Source organism: Lissotriton vulgaris, chromosome 3_1 (genome assembly GCF_964263255.1).
Source record: "Lissotriton vulgaris chromosome 3_1, aLisVul1.2, whole genome shotgun sequence".
Lineage (NCBI taxonomy): Eukaryota > Metazoa > Chordata > Amphibia > Caudata > Salamandridae > Lissotriton > Lissotriton vulgaris.
The window spans coordinates 249,786,830-249,812,090 of NC_141689.1; the positions used below are offsets into that span (position 1 = coordinate 249,786,830).

General features: G+C 42.2%; 1 protein-coding gene across 2 annotated transcripts in view; it reads right to left on the reverse strand.

Moving 5' to 3' along the window:
- DYM (dymeclin) overlaps positions 1–25,261 on the reverse strand; it is a 1,096,728-nt gene that overhangs the window by 896,957 nt on the left and 174,510 nt on the right. For both annotated transcript variants that reach the window (XM_086960369.1, XM_086960370.1), the window contains exon 3: positions 10,453–10,505. In XM_086960369.1, the coding sequence (XP_086816495.1) occupies positions 10,453–10,505 (53 nt within the window). The remainder of the gene's footprint in view (positions 1–10,452; positions 10,506–25,261) is intronic.

Consider the following 25,261-nt stretch of genomic DNA (forward strand, 5'->3'; position numbering starts at 1 on the left):
GTCACAAAAGCAGCCATCCTGGAAGAATTCGAATGAGACTGTCTTTCCCACACATTTACTTTTGCGTTATCAGATCAGTCTTTACGCTTTCGCATTTGACCGGACATATTATCTTTATTCTTCAATTGGATCCTCTCCACTTCTGTCACTAGAGCATTTAGTACTGTGGCCCTGAGTCTTCCTATTGTATCATCCTTACAATCTGATTTCCATTCTATCTCTTACCCTTCCCTCTCCACCCCAGTCACTACCCCCCTCATCTCCATGCTCAGTCAAGTGCCTGGTTAGTCTGGTGCTTCCTCATCCTATCCTCCTGATCCCCTAAGGTCACCCCTCGCCAATTCTCCCGTTACCTTTTGGCACCACCCTGGACCATTATCTTGCGCTTGCGTTTCCTAGGACTTTTCACTCAAGAGTTACTAAGCAGTGACACTTATTTCCACCTTCCCCTAGCTTTATCCAGTTCACTATGGATACCAATTTATCTAGAGCCATACTTACTTACTTGGAGCCTTCAGCCCGCCATGCTTATAAAATCATCTATCCTCCCAACTAGTCTAAGAACGCATCTAAAAATTTTAAACATACATTCCTTAAATCCCACCCAGAAACCGTTATCTCAGATCCTTTCTTCTGCATAAAAAGAGGAGTTTTAATCTGTGATCTTATATTTTATACAAAAAGACGCGCCCAATGGAGCCCAATGGAGGAACGCTCTATACTCCTTTACTCATTATCACCACATTCGAAAAATTGCCCCATGGTTTAAGAATCATGGTTGCCCACTCACCTATTTATAAGTTTGCAGCTACCATCTCCCTTTACAATAATGGAACTATCTTTATCCAATCCTCTGTTCACAACCTTGAATTGTTCTAAAAACTTGGTGACCAACACAAAATTTACCCCCTCCCTAAACTATCCTACCCCCTCAGCCAACCCCTTGGTACCTCACCCCACGTCGATTCCCAACCAAGATGGCTTTTATGACCCTTCCCTCTCCATCCCCCACCTCTCCAATGATATCTGCTTACTCAATACTATACCTCCAATAGTCACATAATCACTCATTCATTGCCCCAGACCTATTACAACACTATTGTTGATTCTACCAACGTGCCCAAAACCCTCCTCATAGACTCACCGGCCTCACAGCCCGATACAGAACTTCCAACCCCGGCTAACAAACAGACCCCTCACACTCCAGAGTCATCATGTAGCCACTTACTGTGCCCTCCTCTATTGCCACTCATAACCCTTCCTCGCCCCAGATGGCTCTCACTGGCCAACTTATTTCTAGGACTATCCCCTTGAACAGATCTGCTGTAAAACATGCAACTTTTAATGCTAACCGAAACCTGGCTAAATGTCTCCTCTGCTCCTATCCTTGACCTACTTGTCCCTCCAAGCTATCACATTATTAGGTTAGACAGATCTAGTGGGCATGGGGGAGGTATTGCCTGCATTTACCGTAGCAATCTTGTGGTCAAACAACTTAATTCTGCCGCTCTCCCTGCGTGTGAATACCTATGCATCGAGGGCGCTTGTAATACCAGGCAAGTCAGCAAACTCCAACAAATAGAAGGGGGTTACCCAGAGGGATTTAGGATGTTGGCAGGAAACAGGGGAGAGAACAGCTGAATAGAAACAAGAACTATAGGGATCCTTACAATTAAATGAGAGGTGACATAAAATACGTATCGGAGCAAGCAATGCATCGCACAGAATCAATTGGTAGAAATATATATAATTTATTTGCTATTTGTTGATTTCATATAGAAAATTCATGTAGGTGCTTTAGAAAAATATATACATAGATTTAAACTCTTATATCATACATACGGTGAAGAATAAAACCATGATGTTTCTGGTTTTAAATGGAATCAAGGTTTGAGTCAAGCAGAAAGCATATATTCAGGTCCCACACACTCCCACAGTCATCCACAAGACATACACTCACTTTCAACCTCACTCACTACAATAATAATACAATCGCACTCATAAAATTCATAAAGGTACATAAAGGCATGCAGAAAAAGGTATCTTGTAGCTGCTAGAACTGAAGTTACAATATGGAGGCAACACAATATAGGTACGGTGGTTTAACAGAGACTACACTTCGGGCCATCCATATGAGTCACGCCAACGCGCGTTTCGATGCAGAGCCTATTTAGGCTGCACCTTCATCAGGGCAAGGATGACCAGGGGGCGGACACACACACACACTGTAAAGGGAAAAAAAGTTTATTTTATATTGAAATGACAAATAACAATACAAATCAGATACAAACATTCGGAGAGTCTTAAAACATTTGATCTAACCAATATAACTTCTAGGTAAGAAAACATATACATAGTGAAAACATTCCCAATTGTTTATGCAGCGTGCTAGCTCAAAGTGTGTGTCAAGGCTCTGATAACATAAGGTCACTCAATACGTATAGGTTCTTCCTCAATGGGAGAGAAACTCAGGTCAGCAAAGATAGACCGAAAAATATACTAACCAGGCAAAGGACCAGTGTGCTCACAGACATTCATTCAGATGGGTGTCTAATGTCTAACACTTAAGAACAAGGGGAAATTTCAGGGCAGTCCATGGATAGGAGGAAAGATTCTTTTTAACAGAGTCCCTAACAAGAAGCATCATAGGGTATGATACATTAATGCAGTGCATTAAAGCAGTGCAGTGATTGTGTACGACCTTCAATAAAAGAGGCTATCCAACTCAATGCGGGCCCCTGAGGCCGGCCTGCTCGACACGGTTGATAAGAATGTCATAATCAACTGTGTCGAACGCGGCCGACAAATCAAGGAGCACCAAGGCCTGATGGATGTCCCTGTCCGCGTTCGACCTTAGAGTATCTTGGACTGCTAGAATCACGGTCTCTGTGGAATGGCAAGGACGAAAGCCTGCCTGATTCGGCTCCAAGTACTCAGAGCTTTCAATAAAGTTCGACAGGTAGCTAGAGACATGGGCCTCCAAGATTTTGGACAGGAACGGCAAGAGGGAAATAGGCCTATAGTTGGTCGGGTCCTGCAGGTCTGCGCCTGGTTTCTTTAATAGGGGAATGAGCAAGGCGTTCTTAAAGCTGCTGGGCACCTTGCCTTGCAGGAGTGACTCGTTTAGCAAAGAAAGAATACCTTGTGGGATGGCTAATCCTAACTCTTTAGAAATATGGGGTGGGCAAATATCATCAGGTGAACCTGATTTAACACGAGAAAGAAGTTCTGCAAAGGATTTTGTGTCAATGGGGGGGGAGGGTTTCTAGTGTAATGGGGTTAAAATAGGTGTCATCCATAGAAGCCTGGTTTAAGGGATTGTGTATGCTCTGTTTTATGGCGACAATCTTGTCTATAAAAAAATGATTCAGAGAATCACATAGTTCTTGCGTGGGGGTTACGGGAAGAGTTGTCCTTTCATTGTTGCAAAGATCGTTTACTATGTTAAAAATATCTTTTGATTTATTCTGGGAATTAAAAAATTTTGCTGAAAAGTAGTCTGTTTTAGGTTTTAAAATGGTCTTTTGAGCAGAGCAGTAAGCGTCTTTGTCTTGTAGTTGGTAGTTTGTTCTCCATTTCCTTTCTTTTTGGCGTACCTGAAGCTTTAGATTCTTCAAATCTGAGGTAAAACATTTGTGAGCATCGCTACTACGTGAGCGAGAAAAGCTCACTAGGGGAATGTGAGTGTTAACGGCCTGTTGAAGCCATTGAGAGAGCGTCTCCTCCATGTTATCTATGTCTGTGCCCATTGAGGGCAGTGTAGTGGCCAGTGTGTCTAAAAATACCGGTAAATTTATGGCTTTCCATTTCCTGATTTCCCCACCCGCCAGAGGTAACGATTTCGCGTTCCCATTGATGGTGAGTGTGAAATGTATAAGGAAATGGTCAGACCAGATGCAAGGCAGTATGGAAAGAGAGGAGAGTGGGAGGTTGTGGGACCATATATGGTCCAGACTGTGGCCTTTCTCATGAGTGGGACAGTGTACATGCTGAGTCAAGTCAAAGTCCATGAGCAAATCCTTAAGTACTGCTGCCTGAGGATCAGCCTCTGTAGAATCGAACCAATAGTTAAAGTCCCCGATCAAGGCGATTCTAGGGTAGTTTGTCACCAAAGAGGCTAGTTGTTCTGCTAATGATGTAGGGGAAGTGGGTATGGAATATGGAGGTCCATAAAGCAAGACTAGTAGGAGGGCCCCGCTGTTGGTGTCGGTTTTAATGACAATATTATCCGTGTCTATTAAGATCAGGGAAGGAAGTGTTATGAATTTATGGTCTTTATGGATGATGGCAGCAACATCCTCACCCTTTTTACCGGGTGGGCGGTTAGCAGTTATTATGTAATAGTCAGACGGGAGTGATGCCAGAATATCTGGCAATGAGTCTTGAGTAAACCAGGTTTCTGTGATCAGAAGAATATCAGGTTTCTCAGAGGTCAACAGTAAAAATATATCCATTTGGTGTTTTACCATTGATCGTGTGTTAAGATACATGCAGCGGAGTTTCAACTGTGCCTCAGTGATAGAGTGAGTAATGGTAGACGGAATTTCTGTATCTGGGAACGGGAGCAGAGAGTGTGTCTTTGGAGATGCCGTAGTTGGAGGTGCGTTTCAAAACATGCACGGGTAAAATTGGGCAAAGATGATTAGGAGGTTTTAAAGAAAGTAAATAATCCGCTGAATAAGTAAATTTTTGGCCATGGTCTATGGCCCCTTGCCCCGGACGGCTGCGGACGGGCACAGACGGGCTTACCTTAGGTGCACCTTCGGCGCGCCACCGTCGCGCCCGCTGCGCTGTCGTAGGCACATTACGTTTTATGCCCTGCCTCCCCAGATAAGCTAGACCGCTAACTCCGGCCCAACCCAGTCCAAGATGGCGCCTCGCCCTCCACACTAACGGCACAGTCAGCCGCGGTGGAACGGGGCGAGGAAGTACACAGATGTTCAAGTAATGCTCTTTAAAATACAATACAGTGCACAAAGTGGTAAGTGACAGTTTTAAAATATATCAGCACCAGAATCTAAATCATGCCGGCGTGATCGTCAAGCTTTTAAAAGTATTATTATGCAAGGTGTAGCTGTTCGTGTTGCTCAGAGTTCCCCCAGCAAACCTCAGGAGCTGCCACCACCTGAAAAGTTCTCCAAGAGCACCTGGGCTGCCAATCGTTTTATGCCCTGCCTCCCCAGATGAGCTAGACCGCTAACTCCGGCCCAACCCAGTCCAAGATGGCGCCTTGCCCTCCACATTAACGGCACAGTCAGCCGCGGTGGAACGGGGCGAGGAAGTACACAGATGTTCAAGTAATGCTCTTTAAAATACAATACAGTGCGCAAAGTGGTAAGTGACAGTTTTAAAATATCATATCAGCACCAGCATCTAAATAATGCCGGCGCGATCGTCAAGCTTTTAAAAATATTATTATGAGAGGTGTAGCTGTTCGTGTTGCTCAGAATTCCCCCAGCGAACCACAGGCTGCTTTGGAACTCATGCCAACCTTACCTCCGATCAGTTCCTCCCCCCCCCCAAATCTTTGGCACCGTCGCTCACTCCAGGTTTTACTTCCAAGAACAACACATCTTGGAGCGCATTCGAAATCTTGGACAATAACACCATTCTAAAAACGCTCTCAACACTAAACCCATTAAACCACTTCAGTAACCCTCTACCATCAAATTTCTTCAAGGAGATCAAACTTTCCCTAATTCCACTATGGGCCAAGATAGTCAATGTCTCACTGATTCAAGGCTTTATCCCAGACTGTCTTAAGGCTGGACAGATTACCCCCATTCTTAAAAAAACGTCAGCAGATCAAGCCAACCTGAACACCTTCCGCCTAATCCCCAACATTTCGACCTTGGCCAAGCTCATGGAGATAGGTGTCCAAGTTAATCTTTGCAATCACATAGAATGCTTCCAACTACTGGACCTATTCTAATCTGGCTTCCGTCACGGTCATAGTACAGAATCGACTATCACCCACATTGTTGATGATGCACTCAAAATGCTGGATTAAAACGACTCTTGTCTTCTGATCCTCCGAGACCTATCGTCAGCTTTCGATACAATTAAACAAGACTGCTTACTCAACCTACTGGAACATAGGGTGGGGCTTCCAGGGCCCATGCTATATTGGTTTGCATCTTTTTCTCCACAATGGAACCCCTCCTCAGTTAATTTAGGGGTTCCACAAGTTTCCACACTTCGCTCCAACTATATTTAACCTGTTAATGGAGTCTTTAACTGAAATCTTTAAAGTATCCAATGTCCATTATCACATGTATGCCGATGATACCCATCTGTACCTGAAATTCTCCTCCCCTGATGATATCAGTTCCCTCAACACCACTCTACTGAAAGCCCAAAACTGGCTGATTCTGAATCATCTTAAACTCAAAGCTCTGAAAACGGATTTCCTTTTAATCATCTCACCTAATCAATCATCTGTCATCAGTAAATGGATGAATCAGCTAACAGCTCTTAACTGCATACCACACATCATTGACTCCACGAGTTCATTGGGCATAATGCTCGAGAGCCTGAACATGCAGAAGCATATTACTGCCTCACCCAGGGAGCCAACTTCCAACTGAGCATCTTAAGGAAAATTAAACCTTTTCTCTCCCCCTCCACCTCTCCCTCACCCCCCTAGGACTTACAATCCGCAATGCAATTTCTGGTAATCTCCAGGTTGGACTATGAAAGCGCAACCCTCTGTAGACTCCAAAGATCGAAGATGGCTCCATTCAGGGCCTCTCTTAACTGCTGCTAGGCTCATTACTGGCTCAAAAAGACACCACCATAATTCCAAGGAGCTGAAATCCCTAAGTTGGCTCCCTTATGAAGAAAGGATACAACAAACAATTGCTCGCATGACTTTTAAAGCCTTACATTACAACACACCACCATACCTCGCACAAAAACGTGTACTATATGGTGCCTCCAGAAGTGCCAGCCCCCTTCTGCTGAAATCACAGAAATTCCGTAAAAAGAAAACTTATGTCCAAGCTTTTTCAGTTATCGCCCTGAGAATTTGGATTTCCCTGCCTCCGGAAATCAGACCGATCACTTCAACTGTAACTTTCAAAATGGAAGTTAAAGGGCTTCTGATTAACAAATTCTTGTCCTAGAACCCCTCACCCTATACGCACTCAAAGACTCATCCCCTCTCCGTTTTTACATGTCTTTTTTATTAAATTTGAATGTTTTTTTTTTGTTATATCTGTATGCACTTTTCGTACTCACTTTATTCTCAGTTTCCTCCCAGCGCCTCCTTTGTGAATTTGTAACATGCTTCGTTTATTCTTGTTCCTTTATTCTCATTGCCTGCTCTTACTGTCCCTCACCCTATTATTTGTTAGACTGTTTATGATTACGTATGCCATGACGCCATAGAGTTTCTCTCCCCTGGCACTTCTGACCACCCTGTTGTCTGATTTATAGGCCTCCTCTCTTTTCTGCTCACCTGTAATACGCTCCAATACCCTCATGGGTCTTTTTCACGCCTTATAAACATTTTTAAATAAATCATCTTAGAAGTAACTCAGGTAGGCTCACACAGAAAATTAAATCCCTTTAATAAATATGGTTGGAATAATAAATTAACCATTAATATAGAAAAAATGAATATGTTGGTGTTTGGTTAAAAAAAAAAAACATGTTTGGTGTTCGATCAGAGAAATGATTGTTAAGAGAGCACCCTTGTATAAATATCTGGGTAGGACTTTTAATAAAAAGTTACAATGGAAGTTGCACCTAGATAACTTAAAAACCAGAGGCATGTCGACAATGAGTGGGCTCAAGAACTTCAAAATGAACTTTGGGGCCCTTCAATCGAACCCAGCCTTTAGGCATGGTGTTGCCACTGTTGTTATAAGGAGCAGAGCTGTTAAGTCTTGATTCAGGTTATGATTATGGAAATTTGGAGGGTAAATGTCTTAAAACCCTTTTGGCACTCCCCCCTATACCATGTCTCAAGCCGTAAGAATGGAGACCAAGCTGAGTTCATGGAACTCTACTGCATCTGTTCAAATTCTTCACTTCTGGCGTAAACGGATAACATCTTGTAAAACAAAAAGTCTCAACGTGTAAAATAAATTTAGTGAGAGAGTATAGGCAGGACGAGTTAGAAAAGCTGCTAACAATTGTACAATATTGTAATATACAGGATTTTGAATGTGATGCCGAAAAGGGAATATCGAAAATGTAATTAAAAGAAAGAGGTGCTTTGGAGATGAGGGATTTGGATCATTTGAATGCTAAGTACTCCACCTCCCTCCTGAGAGATTCTTGGAAAAGTGCCAGTTCATTTTCCTATTTAATATACTGAATCCTGCAACGAGGCTAGTAATTTAACCTCTTTGTGTGGGACAGAACCCAGCTTTTGCACTGGGAGGGAGAAAGCTAAACATTGCCATAGCCAACTTTAAGTGTAGGCTAGGCGTGCACTGTTCTCAAGTGCATGTATTAATAGATCGTATATATTTTTGTATCTTTTAGACGTTTTTTAAAACCAATTTTTACAAAAAAATGCAATTGCGTCAAGGACAGAAGCAAAATAACTTGGATACAGCATGCACTTCTTTGATATAACTTGTGCAATGGAAAGGTCTTTATTGGCTTTAAATAAGGTAGAACCTTTTGAAAGGAACTTTTAAGATTGTTCATAACATAAGTATGTATAATGAACATTTAAGATATTTATAATCATAACGAAATGCATATATTGTAAAGTTAAAAAAACACGTGGTTTAAATAAACGTATTTATAACTACTGTATTAAATAACTAGGTACTAACATGACCCAAGAAAAACACATTTATATTGTGATAATTACATCCCACTCCTATGTAAACTGCATGTGACTTTAACACTTAATGAAAAAATGGAGACAGTCAAAAAGAACCTGCTACCACCCGTTTCTCATGCCAACTTGTGTCTCTGGCAGAGTAAAACTCTTTGTGACTAGAAACAAATACAGCCCCTAGTTCACATGGTCACCGTAAGTGGAGTGAGAGCCATAGGGAAAGATGTAGTTCCCGGTCTCCATAAGCTGAAACACAAAGTGGTATTAGTGCGTTAGCATCCCTGAGTTTGGAATTGTGAAGTGCACTAATCCCCACGTGTGGTCCCTCCTCTTACAAAACCAAACAATATTTTGACTTTGCCTCTACTTGACCAAGAACACACATTTCCTATGCCTACCCAAAGATCTCAGGCACAATCCTTCTTCATTTTGATGGGAGATTTAGCATTGCGAGTGCAAGGTGCAATCTCACCAAGGAACATACGCAAAGAGATCCTTCTCTGGGGAATGGGATCAACCGAACCATCAGACTGCACACTAAGAAGTGTAAAAAAAAAAAAGAAAAAAAACAGCAGTATTCTTTCATTCATTCACCCAGGATCTGGAACAACATTTATAAAATAAAATAAAATACATTCCTGTATCCATTAAGGCAGCCCGGCTGCTGCTCCAATTTAGGAAAGAGTTGGAGACATACCTATTTAAAGAACACTACATCACAGTGTATTGCCCATACTCATCCAAGCTTCCTTACCTCTTACCGGTTGACTTTATTCTGGTCTTTGACCATGTACAGTGCTTCGCTGCACTTTAGCTAGGTTCACACTATAGAAATATCTCTTTTCCTATGGCACACATACACTCAAGTCCATGATCATGACCCCATGTATGTACACACCTTGACCCCGATGACATCAGCAAACACTGGGCAGAAGGAAAAGGACTCTACCTTCTCGCTTCGCTCAAGCAAGGGCTCGTAGGCACCCCCTGCTCAAGTCTGCTATAAGCTCACCTTGTAAATATGGCAAAGAAACACTCCATTAAAGAGGCTATGGAGACCTTTGGGTAGCTCGAAGGAAAGCAGAAACTGCTCAACCCTTCACTGCTCAACACATTGTATCCCCGTTTTTTATGAGAGAAAGAAAACCTTACAGCAAACCACATATCACCACATGGAGGGGAATATCTGGGCAATGTACCAGGTCCAGAAGAATCTGTGACTCACTTATGACCAACCATAATGACATGACATGTTGAAAGGTAAGGAAGACTTCAAGTAGGAGGAGTTAACTCAAGAAAGGATGAACAGATCTCAGCTACAACCAATACACAGGATCTTTTAAAAATGGGCATGGCTTCTCGTGGGGCTGGAATTCCCACAAGAGAAGGAAAGCATGCTTAAGAGGGCAGTGTAGACAAATGCTCTCTTCTATTTTACCTTAGATATCCAGATCTAATGTGTCCAGAGTGAGGGCTCATTTTGCATTTAAAAACATTCAATCTATCCTCAATTTGTACGTTTTTAGCAATGAAAAGCACTGATTGCGTTCATGCCAGTAAAACAAGGAGTAATAAGAAACACATTTGAGGCAGGCTTGCCAGCATAACTTTCCAGTAACATGGCAACAAAGGCGGTTAAGAAGGATTCTTACTTAATGACTTGCAGATTGAGATCGTTGCTTCCTCTAAGACCTTCGATTCAGCACTAAAAGAAAAAGAGAGCTCCAATCAAATATGCCACTATTATCCACGGAGCAATTTACGAGCAGGATACAAGAAAGGAACATTAGTGAGCTGTGCCATGGATATAGTGAGCAATGGCTATACATTTACTTTTAAGCACGAGGGACACAGGAATATATATTTTAAACAAGATTCTTACGTGCAAAAAGCTTCCTTCCAGGCACATCACTAAATCAAGTAGATAAAAACAAATAGTGTTGTTTCGTTCTTTATTCGTTTTTATTTATTTCATTGGCCACGGTTGGAGTTGGAAGGGGGAAGAGGAGAAAATAACTTGTGGCAAAGTAAACACAGTGTGCCCAACAAGCCCACACCACTTGGAGTCTCTATCTGTAAATCCTGAGCCAAGTGCTCTGCGGCAAGCGACAAAAAAGGATGTACATGCTTTTGTGATTGGTTAGTGTGTTTTACCATACTATTAGTGCACTTGGTTGTGAATGTGTGAGCAAGACCCTGTTGTAGGCCAGTGGCCTTACCTCCTATCTTGGCTAGTTAGTGGGTTTTATCAAAAGATAATGCCATTATTTGAGACTATGAGAGATATAAAAGTTACCCCACACCAGAAAGGACGAGAGGAGCGGGCACTAAGATCTTCTCCAACAAAGTCAGGGTCCTTCTTTTTGCAAGTCCATTTAGAAAATGCTGGTTTGCTTAATTGCTGGTCTTCTTGGGTTCCTCCATCTCCGCTTGTCCAGTCTGCCATCTCTCCTTGTTGTCTTCCTTCGCATTGTTTTCTACACCTTCATATTTTGTTGATCCTATTTTCCGTACTGTGTTTAGAAATACTACCCCCTTCCGGGTGAGGTCTTTTTCTTGATCATCTTGGAGGTATTCTATCGTGGAATCTAGACTGCATCTACTCTATGGGGATTTTGCTTCTTGCCTCATCCTAGCAGGTGTTGGCTGCGATTATAAATCTCTTAATCTCTTTGAGCCATGTCTTTCACTTCTTTTGTTAGACTCTATCAGGTTGGCTCTTGCCATCTACATTACCTTTTGAGTTTTCGTTCATCAACGATTCTTTTTGATCGAATTCTGAACAGCATCTCTTTTTCTTCCAATCAGTTGGTTTGATGATGGGTACAAGCTTTATGCAGCTAATTCTTTGTGCTTCACAATGGGTATCACTTTGCCTGCCCAGAATGCTTCAACTGGTAATCTCCACGGAGCAGACTGCTGTTATACATGATTCCAGTGGCCATGGGCTTTCGTCTTTCATCAATTCTCCTCAGCAGAGATCAACCAAATTCTGTGTTGATTAGATACTATTTTACGCAACGCACCAGAGTGTTGCCTTTCATGCTTGCCTTTCTGTAAAACAATATGCGGTTTGTTTCTTGGACTGCACTGGAGAATGCTTTACGTGTCTGATGCCATCTTTTCTATGCCTTTCACCGGGCTTGTATCTGGCCCATCTCTGCTCCATAAGAGATGCTTGATACTTTTTTGCTTCTGCTACCTCTAGTAAACAGGTGAGCAGACCCAGTCTAAACTCTGTAAGTGTTACAACTCTTCCTATGGTTCTTTTTGCCTTCTTTGCCACCTGTAATTTATGGGTTTTCACACAAAGGCTTTGATGAAAAAGTGATGATACTTCAGGCGGGGATACTACAGCGCTTTGGAATTTTAGCAGCCAATACGGACTCATCTGCAGACAGCAGGCTGGCAAATCTTGCCAGATCCACAGATGTATTTGCATGAAAGGCGGGAAGATCATTCATATACAGGCTGAATATGAGTGGTTAAAAGGTATCTGTGCTTCGCTCCTCTTATGGCAGTAAGATTGTCAAAAGTGCAATGATGTCCATAACTTAATTTCATTTTGCTATTAGAGTTTCAAGGTTGCAAATTAATTGTATTATATGTGGGTTAATTGATGTACTATGGGTAGTATGTGTTGTTTAAAATCAGGAATAGTGCACTCCTACGAAGCTGTTTTGAGGTAAAATTAAAGACAGTCAAAATCCATCCTGCTTCTAAGTTGCAAGGCAAATGTATTGCAGTTCACTCACAAGAAACGTCCAGTTTCTGTGCCTGGTAGCATTTACGAGGAAATATTGACAGTCGTCGGGAAAACTGCGCAAAGGCAAAACATAAGATAGCAGTAAACTCTGTGAGTTATGGGCAGGCCAATAACTGGGATACACTGGAGTCTTCACATGCCTGATAACTTCCTATACCCTCACGAAACATTCAAGTAATCAATTAGTATGAAAAATCATCTTGAGGCTACTGAAGTAGGGAATCAAAAATACTCTGCACCCTGCGTTTCAACCAGTTTGAACATAATGTGAGGCCAGTCCCTGAAGTTCTGCTGTTAGACCCGGGATCCCTGGTTGGCTAAGATGGGCGTTCCAAATCAGGGAAAGGAAGGTCACCTTCTGAGATAGCCCTGCTCACCCCCTAGGTAGCTTGGCATGAGTAGCCAGGCTTATCTTCAAGGCAAATCTGTAAAGTATTTGCAACCACACTCACAACTACCCAATGATGACACCACAAATAGACTCCACACGAGTTTTATAAAAACGAGTATAAACTTTATATTAAAATATATACGATAAGACCACACAATATAAATCCAACACATGAGTTTGTAAACTATTTCTCCTGGCTGGTTGTTAGGCCAGCCAGCCCTTGTAAGTTCTGGTGGTATTAATGAGCACTTCTAAACATTCTCCTGTAATACCAATATCTTGTTATACAGTTCGTAATGCATGTATCAGGAACTTTTGCCATGTAAAAATACTGTAAGGCGTAACGCAGCAATCAGACACTCTGGAATGTAAACCGAATGCAATGCGTAACGCAACAATTAGGCATTTTGCAAAGTAAAAATAATGCAATGTGTAATACAACCACCAGGTACATCGTTATGCAGTAATAAGGCAATGCGTAATACACTAATCAGGTAATTCGTTGGGTAGGAATAACGCAATGCGCAATACGCTAATCAGGTAGTTCGTTATGCGGAAATAGAATAATGCGTAATACACTCAGGCACCGATCACTGTGCCTTAGGCAGTCTTTCCGCCTCTCCTTCTTACGGAGAATGACTTTTCAATAATCATCACCCCCATAGACAATCCATGACTGAAGGACATTCTAGTGAACGATCAGATCAAGAGCGTTCCTCATGTTGTGGCGTGCCTCAGCAAAGATAATAATAGATTTAGTAGGATAGATGCAACCCTAGGAACTCCAGTGGCTCTATCTACGTACCTGTATAATCTTCATAACTTGCTGCACCAAATACAAGGGAGAAAACAATACAACTCTAACTTATCTGGTGGCCAAGATGTAAACATCCTTAGGGTTACCCAAACATAACTGGAACATTCCTAGATTAGAAATTAGGAGATGCAGTAAGGAGATTAGCCACCAGGCCTTTTCCTGCTACAGTCTGATGGTGTGGAACTGCATCCTAGGTAAAATATGTTAAGCGGCTTCCTCCTTCACTATTCTTCAAGCAACACTTCCTCACTGTGTGACATCTTGTTCACTAGATGGTCTTAAATGTTGCACTCTACCTTATTCATGTCGACTACCAGTACTACCCTGGTGGCTTGCACCGCCTATCTATTACCCTACTTTATAGCCCAGCCTGGTCCATGCTGCTAATCCTGCTCCCCACTCCTGGTATGCTGCAATGAAGTAAAACATCTGTCAAAATATACCAAGTACCAACCCTTTGTCAACTTCAGAAAATAGTTTAAAAACTACCTCCTCAAGTAGCACCCCAGCACTGTGGAACTTCCTCTTGACAGGACATTTTGAAAAACTTCTATACCTCACCCCACTATACCTTAGCTCTCCTCCCTTACCCGGTCAACCTGTATGCCCCTTGCACCTCATCCACCCTGCCCACCATGCTAGGTAATTATCGCACTGATCAGTCAAGTTTTCCTTACTACTGACAGAGATGCATTCCAAAAACCATCCCTTTCATTGCCTTGTATACCACCCGGTGTGTATTTGTCTCCTGCTCTATTCCCTACCTAAGTCTAGTCATAGGTGTAATACAGTGCCGCCAACACTACAGCCAACATCTACATCCCTGTTAGGGTGCACTTCGTTCTCCCCTTTCGGATGCTATTGGGTTGTGCAGTATGTTTTGTTGTCAGTTAAATCATTGAGAATGGCAGGCAGCACCTTTGCTTTTTCTAGCATTTCAGGAAGACCAGCTTGCTCTATGTGGTGTGAGCTGCATAGTCAACGGTATTTACAACAAGGGGTGGTGAGGGACAGAGTCTCTGAATTAAGCAGAAAGCTCTCACCCAGTCAAGAGATCAGGGCTAGATCCAACACCGTTTTTTAACTCACTGCACCATCCCAGTTTCAGAACCTGGCTGTATGCAAATTAGTCTGTTCCTGTCCCAGTGCATGATGGGAACAGGGCAAACCAAACTACAAAAGCCAATTCTTACATTGGGAAGGAAACAAGCTCCCGGGGACCGGTTTCTGGCATTACAGCCGTCTTCGGCCCGGTTTGCTTGAATCCTGATGGTGCAATGAGCAAGGGTCTCACATCTGAGAATACCCTTCCACGCATAGGGTGGACAAAAATATTTACAACAAGGGGTGGTGAGGGACAGAGTCTCTGAATTAAGCAGAAAGCTCTCACCCAGTCAAGAGATCAGGGCTAGATCCAACACCGTTTTTTAGCTCACTGCACCATCCCAGTTTCAGAACCTGGCTGTATGCAAATTAGTCTGTTCCTGTCCCAGTGCATGATGGGAACAGGGCAAACTAAACTACAAAAGCCAATTCTTACATTGGGAAGGAAACAAGCTCCCGGGGACCGGTTTCTGGCATTACAGCCGTCTTCGGCCCGGTTTGCTTGAATCCTGATGGTGCAATGAGCAAGGGTCTCACATCTGAGAATACCCTTCCACGCATAGGGTGGACAAAAATATTTACAACAAGGGGTGGTGAGCGACAGAGTCTCTGAATTAAGCAGAAAGCTCTCACCCAGTCAAGAGATCAGGGCTAGATCCAACACCGTTTTTTAGCTCACTGCACCATCCCAGTTTCAGAACCTGGCTGTATGCAAATTAGTCTGTTCCTGTCCCAGTGCATGATGGGAACAGGGCAAACCATAGTCAACATAGTCAACGGAGCATAGAGCAATAGGACCACCCCACCCCATCCCTGTACCCTACCCCCAGATAAAATTGAAGCAGGGTCCAGGCAGCCTCAGCTGTCAGCCATGAACAAAGATCTCAGATTCCTTGTCCCAAGACTGGCAAGAGTTGGCAGTAAATACCTAAATCCCGGAGCACAGTTTCTCATTGCCCAAAAGAGAAACCATAGCACACTGTTTGGAAGCTTCTACCCCATTTTCATACTAAACTTGCAGACAGTAGGTGTGCATTCCAACAGCCAGCTCTAGGACCAGTTCTGCCCCTTTGTTGTGGAGTGGTGTGGCTCACTGGTTAGAGGCGGCAGACCCGGAAGCAGAGAACGGCCCGGGACCAGGGTTCAATTCCCGACGCGGCAGGGTCGTGGACCAGGGTCAGCGGACTCGATAATTCTCGCCTCGGTGCCTACTCTAACCAGGGATCACACTCGGCAACTCTGGGCATTAGCTTGCCTCATCTCTACAACGGCCCCCCACATTCGCCGGGGATGCCTGGTTTCACCTTGGAGATACCCATCTCACAGGGATAGCCAGGACGGGTTCCCCAGCGGTCTACAGCGCCACGATGCCTCAGGGCAGCAGTGTGCTTTACAAGACACATTACATTTGTTCGTATTCACTAACACTGCTTCAGCCAAGGTCTTCATTATAAGGTACTAGCTGGACAGTGAGGGCAGAGCTTGCAGTATCCTGCTAGGAGAGACCGAATACAAGGGTATAAAAGAAAGGAAGGCTGTCCCATGGTTAACCTGCATGTGTCCTTGGGAGATAGGTAAAAGGGTAGTCCTACCACTGTGTAATAGGTCATGAGTAAACTCCATAGCTTCAAACGGGCTTTCTGTCTTGTCTCCGGCACACCCAAAAATCGGACCCGCTACAATTCATTCATAGAATGACTTTGAGGAACCCTGTATTTCACATCAGCTGTGTGGCTCTCTCAAGCCCTTCACTTAAGATATTATTTGGCTGTAGCAAACTTAAAATATAGTACTATGTCGTCATGGCCACATGAATCACACAAGCCCCACACACTTCCTCTATACGCAGATCAAGATACTAGATATACATGTCCAACATGGGTGGGCAAAGTAGCCGGTTGCCGTGGACTGGCAGACTACTTTAAAAAGAGTCCACCATACGACTCTCCCTGGGAGGGAGAGGTAAAAAGGCCTGCCTCTTCACTATAATCTTTGCCTCCACTGACAGCCCTTTACAGCCTGGATTACTGACAGCAGCCACGCTCTATGGGAGGGTGCACATGGTTTATCCCTGAACCGGAGATCCCTGCTCTGGGTCTCAATCCACATTACAAATGCCTCCACTGAATACACAGGATCATCGTGTGTGTTGAGGTGGGGTCAAAAACCTACAGCTTGCAATGATGGGCCTGAGGCAGGAATACCTGTTCTTCCGAGCCAAGCAAGGGCACCTTTCTCCAGCTCAAAAAGAAGCATTTTATATGCAAATGTTGCCACATTTGAAGAATCTTGGTCTGTCCAAATCAAGTTTTCCATTTCAAAATCTGAGCGGGTTGTTGAATTGGAGAGTCATTGGTGGCAATTCCAAAGAAGCATTTCTCATCTCAAGTTCGACAGAAAATGTTGTGGTCAGCTACAGCAAAAACCACTAAACAGAATTGCACCAAAAACGGCATAACTATATATGTTGTTTATCATGAAAATAAATGGCAAAGCATCCTAGTTAGTTAAGTGCTATTGAGCAGTCCTTGGGCTATCTAAGCCAATCTTCTATCCTGAAATTAATACGTTCGAATTCGTATTTTTGGTATTTGCATACATGCTTATGTATTCAACCATCCATTCGATTATCAAAGGAACACATGAAATATATACCATTTGTGTAAATCCATCATGGTCCTAAGCATTTCAGGACAATATCCTTGGTCAGGGAGCTCAATAACTGCATAATATCTTGTCCTGTTCTGCTCCATTAAACTCCGGCCACCGGGGGTTCTTTTACCCATCCGCACCTTTGCTCTGCTAGGGCCTCGGACATGCTGATTTTGTGTGACAACTATATAATTTACTCATAATAGATGCATTTTTTGGTTTGGTGCAATTCAGTCGAGTATTTTTTTTAGATACTTGTGTAACCAAAAGGTGCCAGATGGGATTCACGACGTCGCAAATTGTTAATGAGCAAGAAAGCATTAAAAGACAGAACCTGATCCGCAGTCTAACATTAAATATTGTGCTCCGTTCACTATTTGGTGCCATAAAAAACAATTAATATCATTAAAAAGACATCCCTTGGATGTGGAGGAAGGCGTGATAGGCACACACGATCCCTGGGACAGCGGTGATCCTTAAGGAATTGAAAATACCCTCCTCCCCTAGCCCAACCAAAGAAATTGCTAAATTTTGCCAAAGAGGTTGCACAATATGCATTTTCTCTCTTTAAGCAAACTTCTAATAAAATGGTATGATTTACATATAACTCCAACTCTATCACAAGCATGGGCAATAACGTGTGCCCTGAGGCAATCAATACCTTGAATAGGAGGCAAAGGAAACCATATTAAAATAGAACAAGTATTGGCCAAGCCAATAGATATGAACAAGGCATGAGTGATTTTTTTGCCCATATTTTCCTTTGCAAACGTATGTATATAAAATCAGCAAGCATAAAAAGTATACAAATAAAACAATCGCACAGCAGCCCAGACACATTTATGTTTTTCTTTTTAGGTGAGACTGCACATGTGAGCAGGCAAAATGATGTCATTAATAGTGCAAGACGTCAACGGATAAAGCGGGTTGACCTACTGCTCCTATAATGTGTGCTGTGGACAACACTGGAACTGGCCAATGGATACAGAGTCCCTCTGTAGGTAAATATGTATTTCTTTATGGAAAGATGAATTTGGCGAACACCCTACACTAGTGTCTAGGCCAGCCCTAAAAAATCTTTGTTAAATGGAAGGCTTTTTTTTATTCAATGGCTGTATTTTGTACTCTTTTGTAACATGCACACGTCACTTTTCTCTTGTAACGTATTGTTTGCTACCTCTTGCATTTTATTTGCTTTTGATACTTGCACAAGTGCCAACATTGTCTACGTAATGTTTGTTCTTGTGTTTTGAGTGTCTGCCATTTATTGCAGTATTATACCTCTACTTGTACTTTGTACGCTTTTGTAACTTGCACACGTCACTTTTTCTCCTCTAATGTACCGTTTGCTACTTCTTGTATTGTGTTTGCTCACAATTGTCACTATTGCCTCATGTAAAGTAACGTTTGCTCTTTTTATTTGTTCACTTGTAATTCTCTCCTCATGCATCATTACTGTTCCTTCGGGTAAATTTCGCGCTATATAAAAACGCATAAATTAAATAAATAAATAATTACATTATTAAACAAGTACTGGCAAAGCCATGGATTATAGCATTGTGTGCCAGTCTTTTGGCTTTGTAAATCTCTGTTTTGCTATTTTTTGAAAAAACGTTATTGTTGGGGAAGCTGCTAGGACCTTCACCAGTATAAAGAGGAAAAGAAATGGCTAAAAGCAAAAATATTGATTTTGGTCTAAAAAAAAAGAAAAATCACACAATGCCAGAATAGTCCCTGGCACTGGAGGGATCTCTGTTCAGATGTGTCTAGTAAAAGAGTATAATACAGACACTCACAGTGAAGTTAGCAAATGGCTCACGTGGGCTGACCCACTAGCTTATGCTGTAATAGGCTAGCTATATCTATATCTCACAGGCCTTGGCTAACGCTAGACATAAAAAGTTAAAAAGTAGGAGAAATGTATGTAAAACGGTTAGGGACATGATTACAATCCAAATAATAAAAACGAATACACTTGACCGTTTATCAATAGCTTAGCAACCATGACTTTCTATAAAGCATTGTAGATGATCTAAGATGATGTCTTACATGACAAATTATGTCTTTAATGGCATCAACGGTGACATCTTATCACATCTCCATTAGGATCATCAATTTAACCCGTTCAACGTACATGTACAAAAAACACAATAATCTAGTGATAGAGTCAATTCGTAGGGTGATACGTTGGTAGAAAATGCTCTATCAAAGATCATAACATACTACCTTAAAGTTAATGCCCCTGAATCCCCTCAAGCTTACTTATTAATCCGACCAACCAGCTGCTTGAACTCACAAACTGCTTACTAATAATTACTGCCAAGTCATGTATTTCATCTACCAAACAGAAACTTCAGTAACTGCATGAAATAGTTTCCTCGACAGTACAATAATAATTCCATCAACACACTATAACTATTAACACAGGACTAACAACGAACACCTAGGGATCTGGAGCAGCAAGCTGCCGAGCTAAAAGCGCTCCTACGCCTCGTCAAGGGTAGTAGGCGCCATATAAATATAAATAAAATATACAAATACTGCAACAACAAAAAAATCTGAAGCAAGGCATGTTAAAAAGTCTACAAAATGGGCAAAACAATTGCTATAAGCTCATAACATGTCTTTCTATTGCAACATTACCATCTAGTGTTCATTTGTAGTAATACATACTGTTCAAAAACAGCAAGTCCTATCTATACACTCCACACAAATATTTAACGGTGGTAAATAAGAAAACTGTATTGATAGGTTAAAACACTCTAAGCTAAACCACAAGTGGTTCATTTGCTTTTGAATTCGAACGCATTACTAATTGTTCTAGTACAAAGCGAATTTCTGTAAATATTTAACAGAGTGAAAGTAAACGATAAACAAACATTTACTCTCTCGATGTTTCTAAAAACACTGTCTGTGGAAAAACAGGAAGGCGCAATACATAGTTCTATGCCTGCAATTTTGTGCAACATAGGGCCCGATTCCGACGGCTCGTCGGTGGCAGACCCACAGGCATCTGCCACTGCGGTCAGGCCGCCACCTTACGATGCAGTAGCTGAGGGACAATGCTTCCGACGGACTCAAGAGCCCTTCGGTGCGCCAGAGGGTCAGCAATCCTATAATGAGGGCGGGGCCTGATCAGGCACCACAGTAGAGATTACATTGTCCCTTTCCGCCTACACTTTCATGGCGGTTCACCTGCCATGAAAAGGCATTTGGAAAGTGACTTTGGTGGCCCCTAGCAGGACCCCCTTGCCCGCTGGCCCTCCGCTATCGGGCCTGGGGGCACCTTTGATGCCCCCCTAGACATCCCTGCACCACGTGGCAGGCCACGCATAGTGCCTGCCACATAGAGCAGGGATGTATTAAATGTGTTCATTTGCTATAGGTGCGTGTGCTGCAGTCCGCAGCACACGCCGCAATAGGCAATATGAATATACACATTGCGACTGCTGTGAAGACGGTCGCATCCTAATCCGGGCAGCGTGACCACCGACTTCTAGTCGGGCGGTTCTGCCTCCGCTGTTGTAAATTAATCTAGGACCCTAATATAAAAATCCCGATTCATGCCCTGATATAAGTCTATTTTATCATATCCTTATAAAGGCATACAAATCATTACCATATTTGGCCCAAACCATGCAGCCCAAATACGGCATGGATACTTTCACTAAGCTCCAAGAATTAACAACGTTTTCTTGGAAAAACCCGCCTTCAGCAGCTCGGGACTTACCCCTGCTTGAATATTAAGTTCTCCTAGAACTCTCGGCATTTTCCAAGAATTGAGCCTTTGAGTGACGTTATTAAGTCCAAACATGCGTCAAACTCAGCAACTTCAAAGTATAAATATGCCTTAATTTGCCCAATCAAACACACAGTGGTTTGGAGCAGATCGATTATCTACTTGCCCGACGCCCTGCAGCAGCAAGTGCAGAGGAAAGCCGACCCTCCAGCAGACACACTGCGAGACTCTGCCATTTCTCCTTGCCGAGAAATCCAGTTCCAGTGTTTGCAGTTTACCCTTGCGGGTATCTGGGAAGTCGAGTCCCGAGAACGAGATACAAGACCTCCTTCATTCTGAAACCAAAGGTACGGAGCTGATTAGCCCTCTTAGAGAATTCTTGGAATTAGATTCCTGGCAGAAAAAACCCTAGACTTAAACTCCTCCTCTTATACTCCCTCCCTTGTACTAGACTTAGGTTAGGTACACCGGGGTAGGCGTATTTCAGAAGCACCAGTTGAGTACTTTTAGTCATCCTTTATTACTGAATGTATTTTATACATTTTATTCCTTTTATGCTACACTACACCGCCATGGTGCCAGTAAGACTAGAGCATGACCCGCATCGTAATCAGGCCCATAATACCCGTATTCCCTGTAACACTGGTTACCCACACGCCTCTTTGGCTCCAGAATATGCAAAGGCGTTAATCACGCTATCTCCTTCCTCATGGAGAGGTTTGGTTTCAGTGTCCTATCTCTCTCAACTTCAACTCTATGTTCGTCACCTATGTCTATCTCCTATCTTTGCCTCACCTATCTCAATTTCAGTTACAGCATCATTTCTCTCTATCAATACCTATTATTATATCTTTATCTCTATCTTAGATGTTGCTCTACCTCACTCCTCTCTGCACCTCGGGGCTCTATTTTCATTTCAACCCCCTCTATTTCTTCTCTATCTGCTTTACTTAACTAAAAAGTTAACTCAAGTCTCTGATTTGTGTTAATCTGTTCTCGTTTATTTGCAAAACTTTAATACAAAGATTTAAATTTAAATACCTGACTTGTCTCTACAACACTGTTGACCTCTCGCTTTCTCACACTCTCAATCTACCACTGTATTAACTTCTCCTTTTTCAGCCTGACCTCTTACCAGTTACAGCAACTCTACTCGCTCTATACCTGTTCTCTTTTTGCACCCTTCACCATTTTCTCTACCCTTTGCTATGTCTCTCTACTTTCTTTGTCTGACCGGTCTTTTAATACTTGGTCTAATTTTTCCCCTCCCAACTTCACCTGTCTTCATCTTGTATAATTATTGCACTCTCACCTCGCTGGCTGCCTTAGTCTGCCTTTCTCTGTCTCTACCTTGCTTTAATGGACCTCTCTTTGTATTTTATCTTTCTCGTTCACTCCTCAATGTATGCCAGCCCTCTTCCTCTCTCTCTCTTATTTTGGTCTCCTATTTTTATTTTCCCCAAACTCACTCTAAAAATCTACTTATCTGTCTGATTTTGAGGTTGAAGTCTACCTACCATAGAGCCCAAGCTGTCTGGTTTGCTAAAGACTTCTTGGGGACATTTTGAAAGTTGACCTAATAATGCATACCAATCACTGCTTACCATAGGCTTTGTAACTCAAATCTGCTTGCTTTCTACTGACTGACTATTTGTTTTAGGTTGTCCGCCATGTCTTTGTTCCTAACATGGAGCATATGCAGTTTACTGTATTCATCAATGAGTGCTCGCTTTCTGTAAACAGACCTTTACATTTAGTTCTTATCACATTTGCTGTGTATTCAAAGACAGAGGTCAAATGTCAGATTCTGCCCTGCGGAGGCGCTTACTTTTCTTTCTTTGACTTCAAAGTGTGAGGCTTTTTCTGACAATCTGTGGGTATGATAGGAAAGGCTTCTTTTCTACATCACAAAATGTGAATGTCTGTAAATAAGCTGTACAAACATTTCACAATATATCAGGAATAGGAAAGAACAAATGAAGCAAATTATTGTGTGCTACAAAAAAAATATTTTAATATAATCAAAATTAGTCCATACACTAGGTGTTGCCATTTCCACACATTTTCTTTGCATGCTGTATACTTTCATCAGTAAAACTGATTTTTTTAAATTGAAAATGTTTTGTCTATATTGGCAGTGAAATACCACACCATGCATACTTCACTCTATGTCACTCTTAACTACTCCACTCTATGCTGCGCTACTCCATACCACTTCACTCTACAACACACTATGACACTCTACTCCACACCACTTCTTTCTAGCCCACTCTATGCCACTCCACTGCACTCCATGCCACTTTAAACAACTGTCCGACACTCCACCCTTTAACATTTTACTCCACTCTACAATACTCTACTCTATGACCCTGCACTCTACATCACTCCACTCTATAACAGTCTACTATACTACACTACACTCTACACCACTCTATGCCACTTAACTCTAGGCAACTTTATGCCACTCCGCTCCAAGACACTATGGCACACTACTCAATGTCACTTTACTCTAGGCTACTCTACTTTATGACACTTTAAAACATTACAATTTACAACATACTACGCCAGTCTACTCAGCTACACTGTACGCCACTTTACTCTACTGTAGAATACTCCACTCCATGCTATGCCAATTCACACTGACACTTTATTTCGGTCTACTCTAAGAAAGTTTACTCCAACCCAAGACTCTTTACTCCACTCCAAGAGGCCTTTCAGCACTTTATGTTCTACCATACCTCACTTATCTCTCTACCTCTTTGCTATTTCTTCCTACCATTCCCGTCTTCCTCACCGGTCTTGCTACTACCATTCTGTTTCTCCTATCTCTCATTCGCTGTGATTTCTCTTACCCAATCGAGTAGAGGTCACTGTCTAGCCAGACAAGTGTACACAAAGGAAGAGAAGAGAAGCGACAAAGCAGGGGAAGAGAATGAAGGAGAAAATGATCAGACTTCGCTCACTGGAATAGTGAACATACTCGGAGTACCCGTTTGATATTCACTTCTGCAGCAGGAAAATCAGGGGGGAGGGATGCGCATGTGTGTGTGTTTTTTTGTTTCTTTAAATAAATCTGCCAATTACAGCTACAATGCCAATACTTATTTGCTTAGGTCTAATTTTAATAATATGATGTAGTCTACTAAACAGCTACCAAGCCACTCTTATTGTGTCTTACCTACAAAAGGAATTGTGGGCTTGTTAGGCACGCATGGATTCTATGTAAAATATAGTGTAGCCAGTATAAAAAAAAAATCCATCTATGCCAAAAAGAAATGGTGTTTGCTCACACGTTGTTTTGGTACTATTTGGCTGGCAGACATCAGGCAGCTGCTCTATCAGTCGTTTTTGCGGGCCCCCTGCCATTTCTGAAAGGTTAACAAGTGATTTAATATTGATAGACAGAGTCTTGAATTGAAATGGGCAATAAATTCAAAGTAGGTCCCAAAATACTTCTTCCTGACACTCAAAAAGCCTTAAATCCCTAAGATAGTATTGAGTAGAATAGGAATTTCCATGTTTTTCTTAGGGACTTTTAGTAAGAGTTTTTCTCTCACTCAGGAAACACCACCAATCTATTCAACATCAGGGAAAACTATTATCATACTGTAACACTGAGACGTAGTTTGAGGGAACGGTCACACTAGGTTCACAAACTGATCTAGCTTGATTCATATCCTTCCTAAATAATATCACCCACCACATCAATATTTGATGATTTGGCTCCAAAATCACCACTATGCCCCACAGAGTTCCACAAGGATCAGCATTATCACTAGGTTGTTAGGTTTTTATGCTATGTTGTTGACTAAGCATTAAGTAAGTTGAAAACAGTACACTATGATGTCAAACAGATTGCTGAACAAAGAACACCAACGGTTAATATCGGCTGGCGTGCATGTAGATAATGATCGAGCTATTTCTGTAAGGCCATGATCTGCCTTGTATTAACAATGTTGATCAAAGCAAAGAAACAAAAATAATGTGCTGTA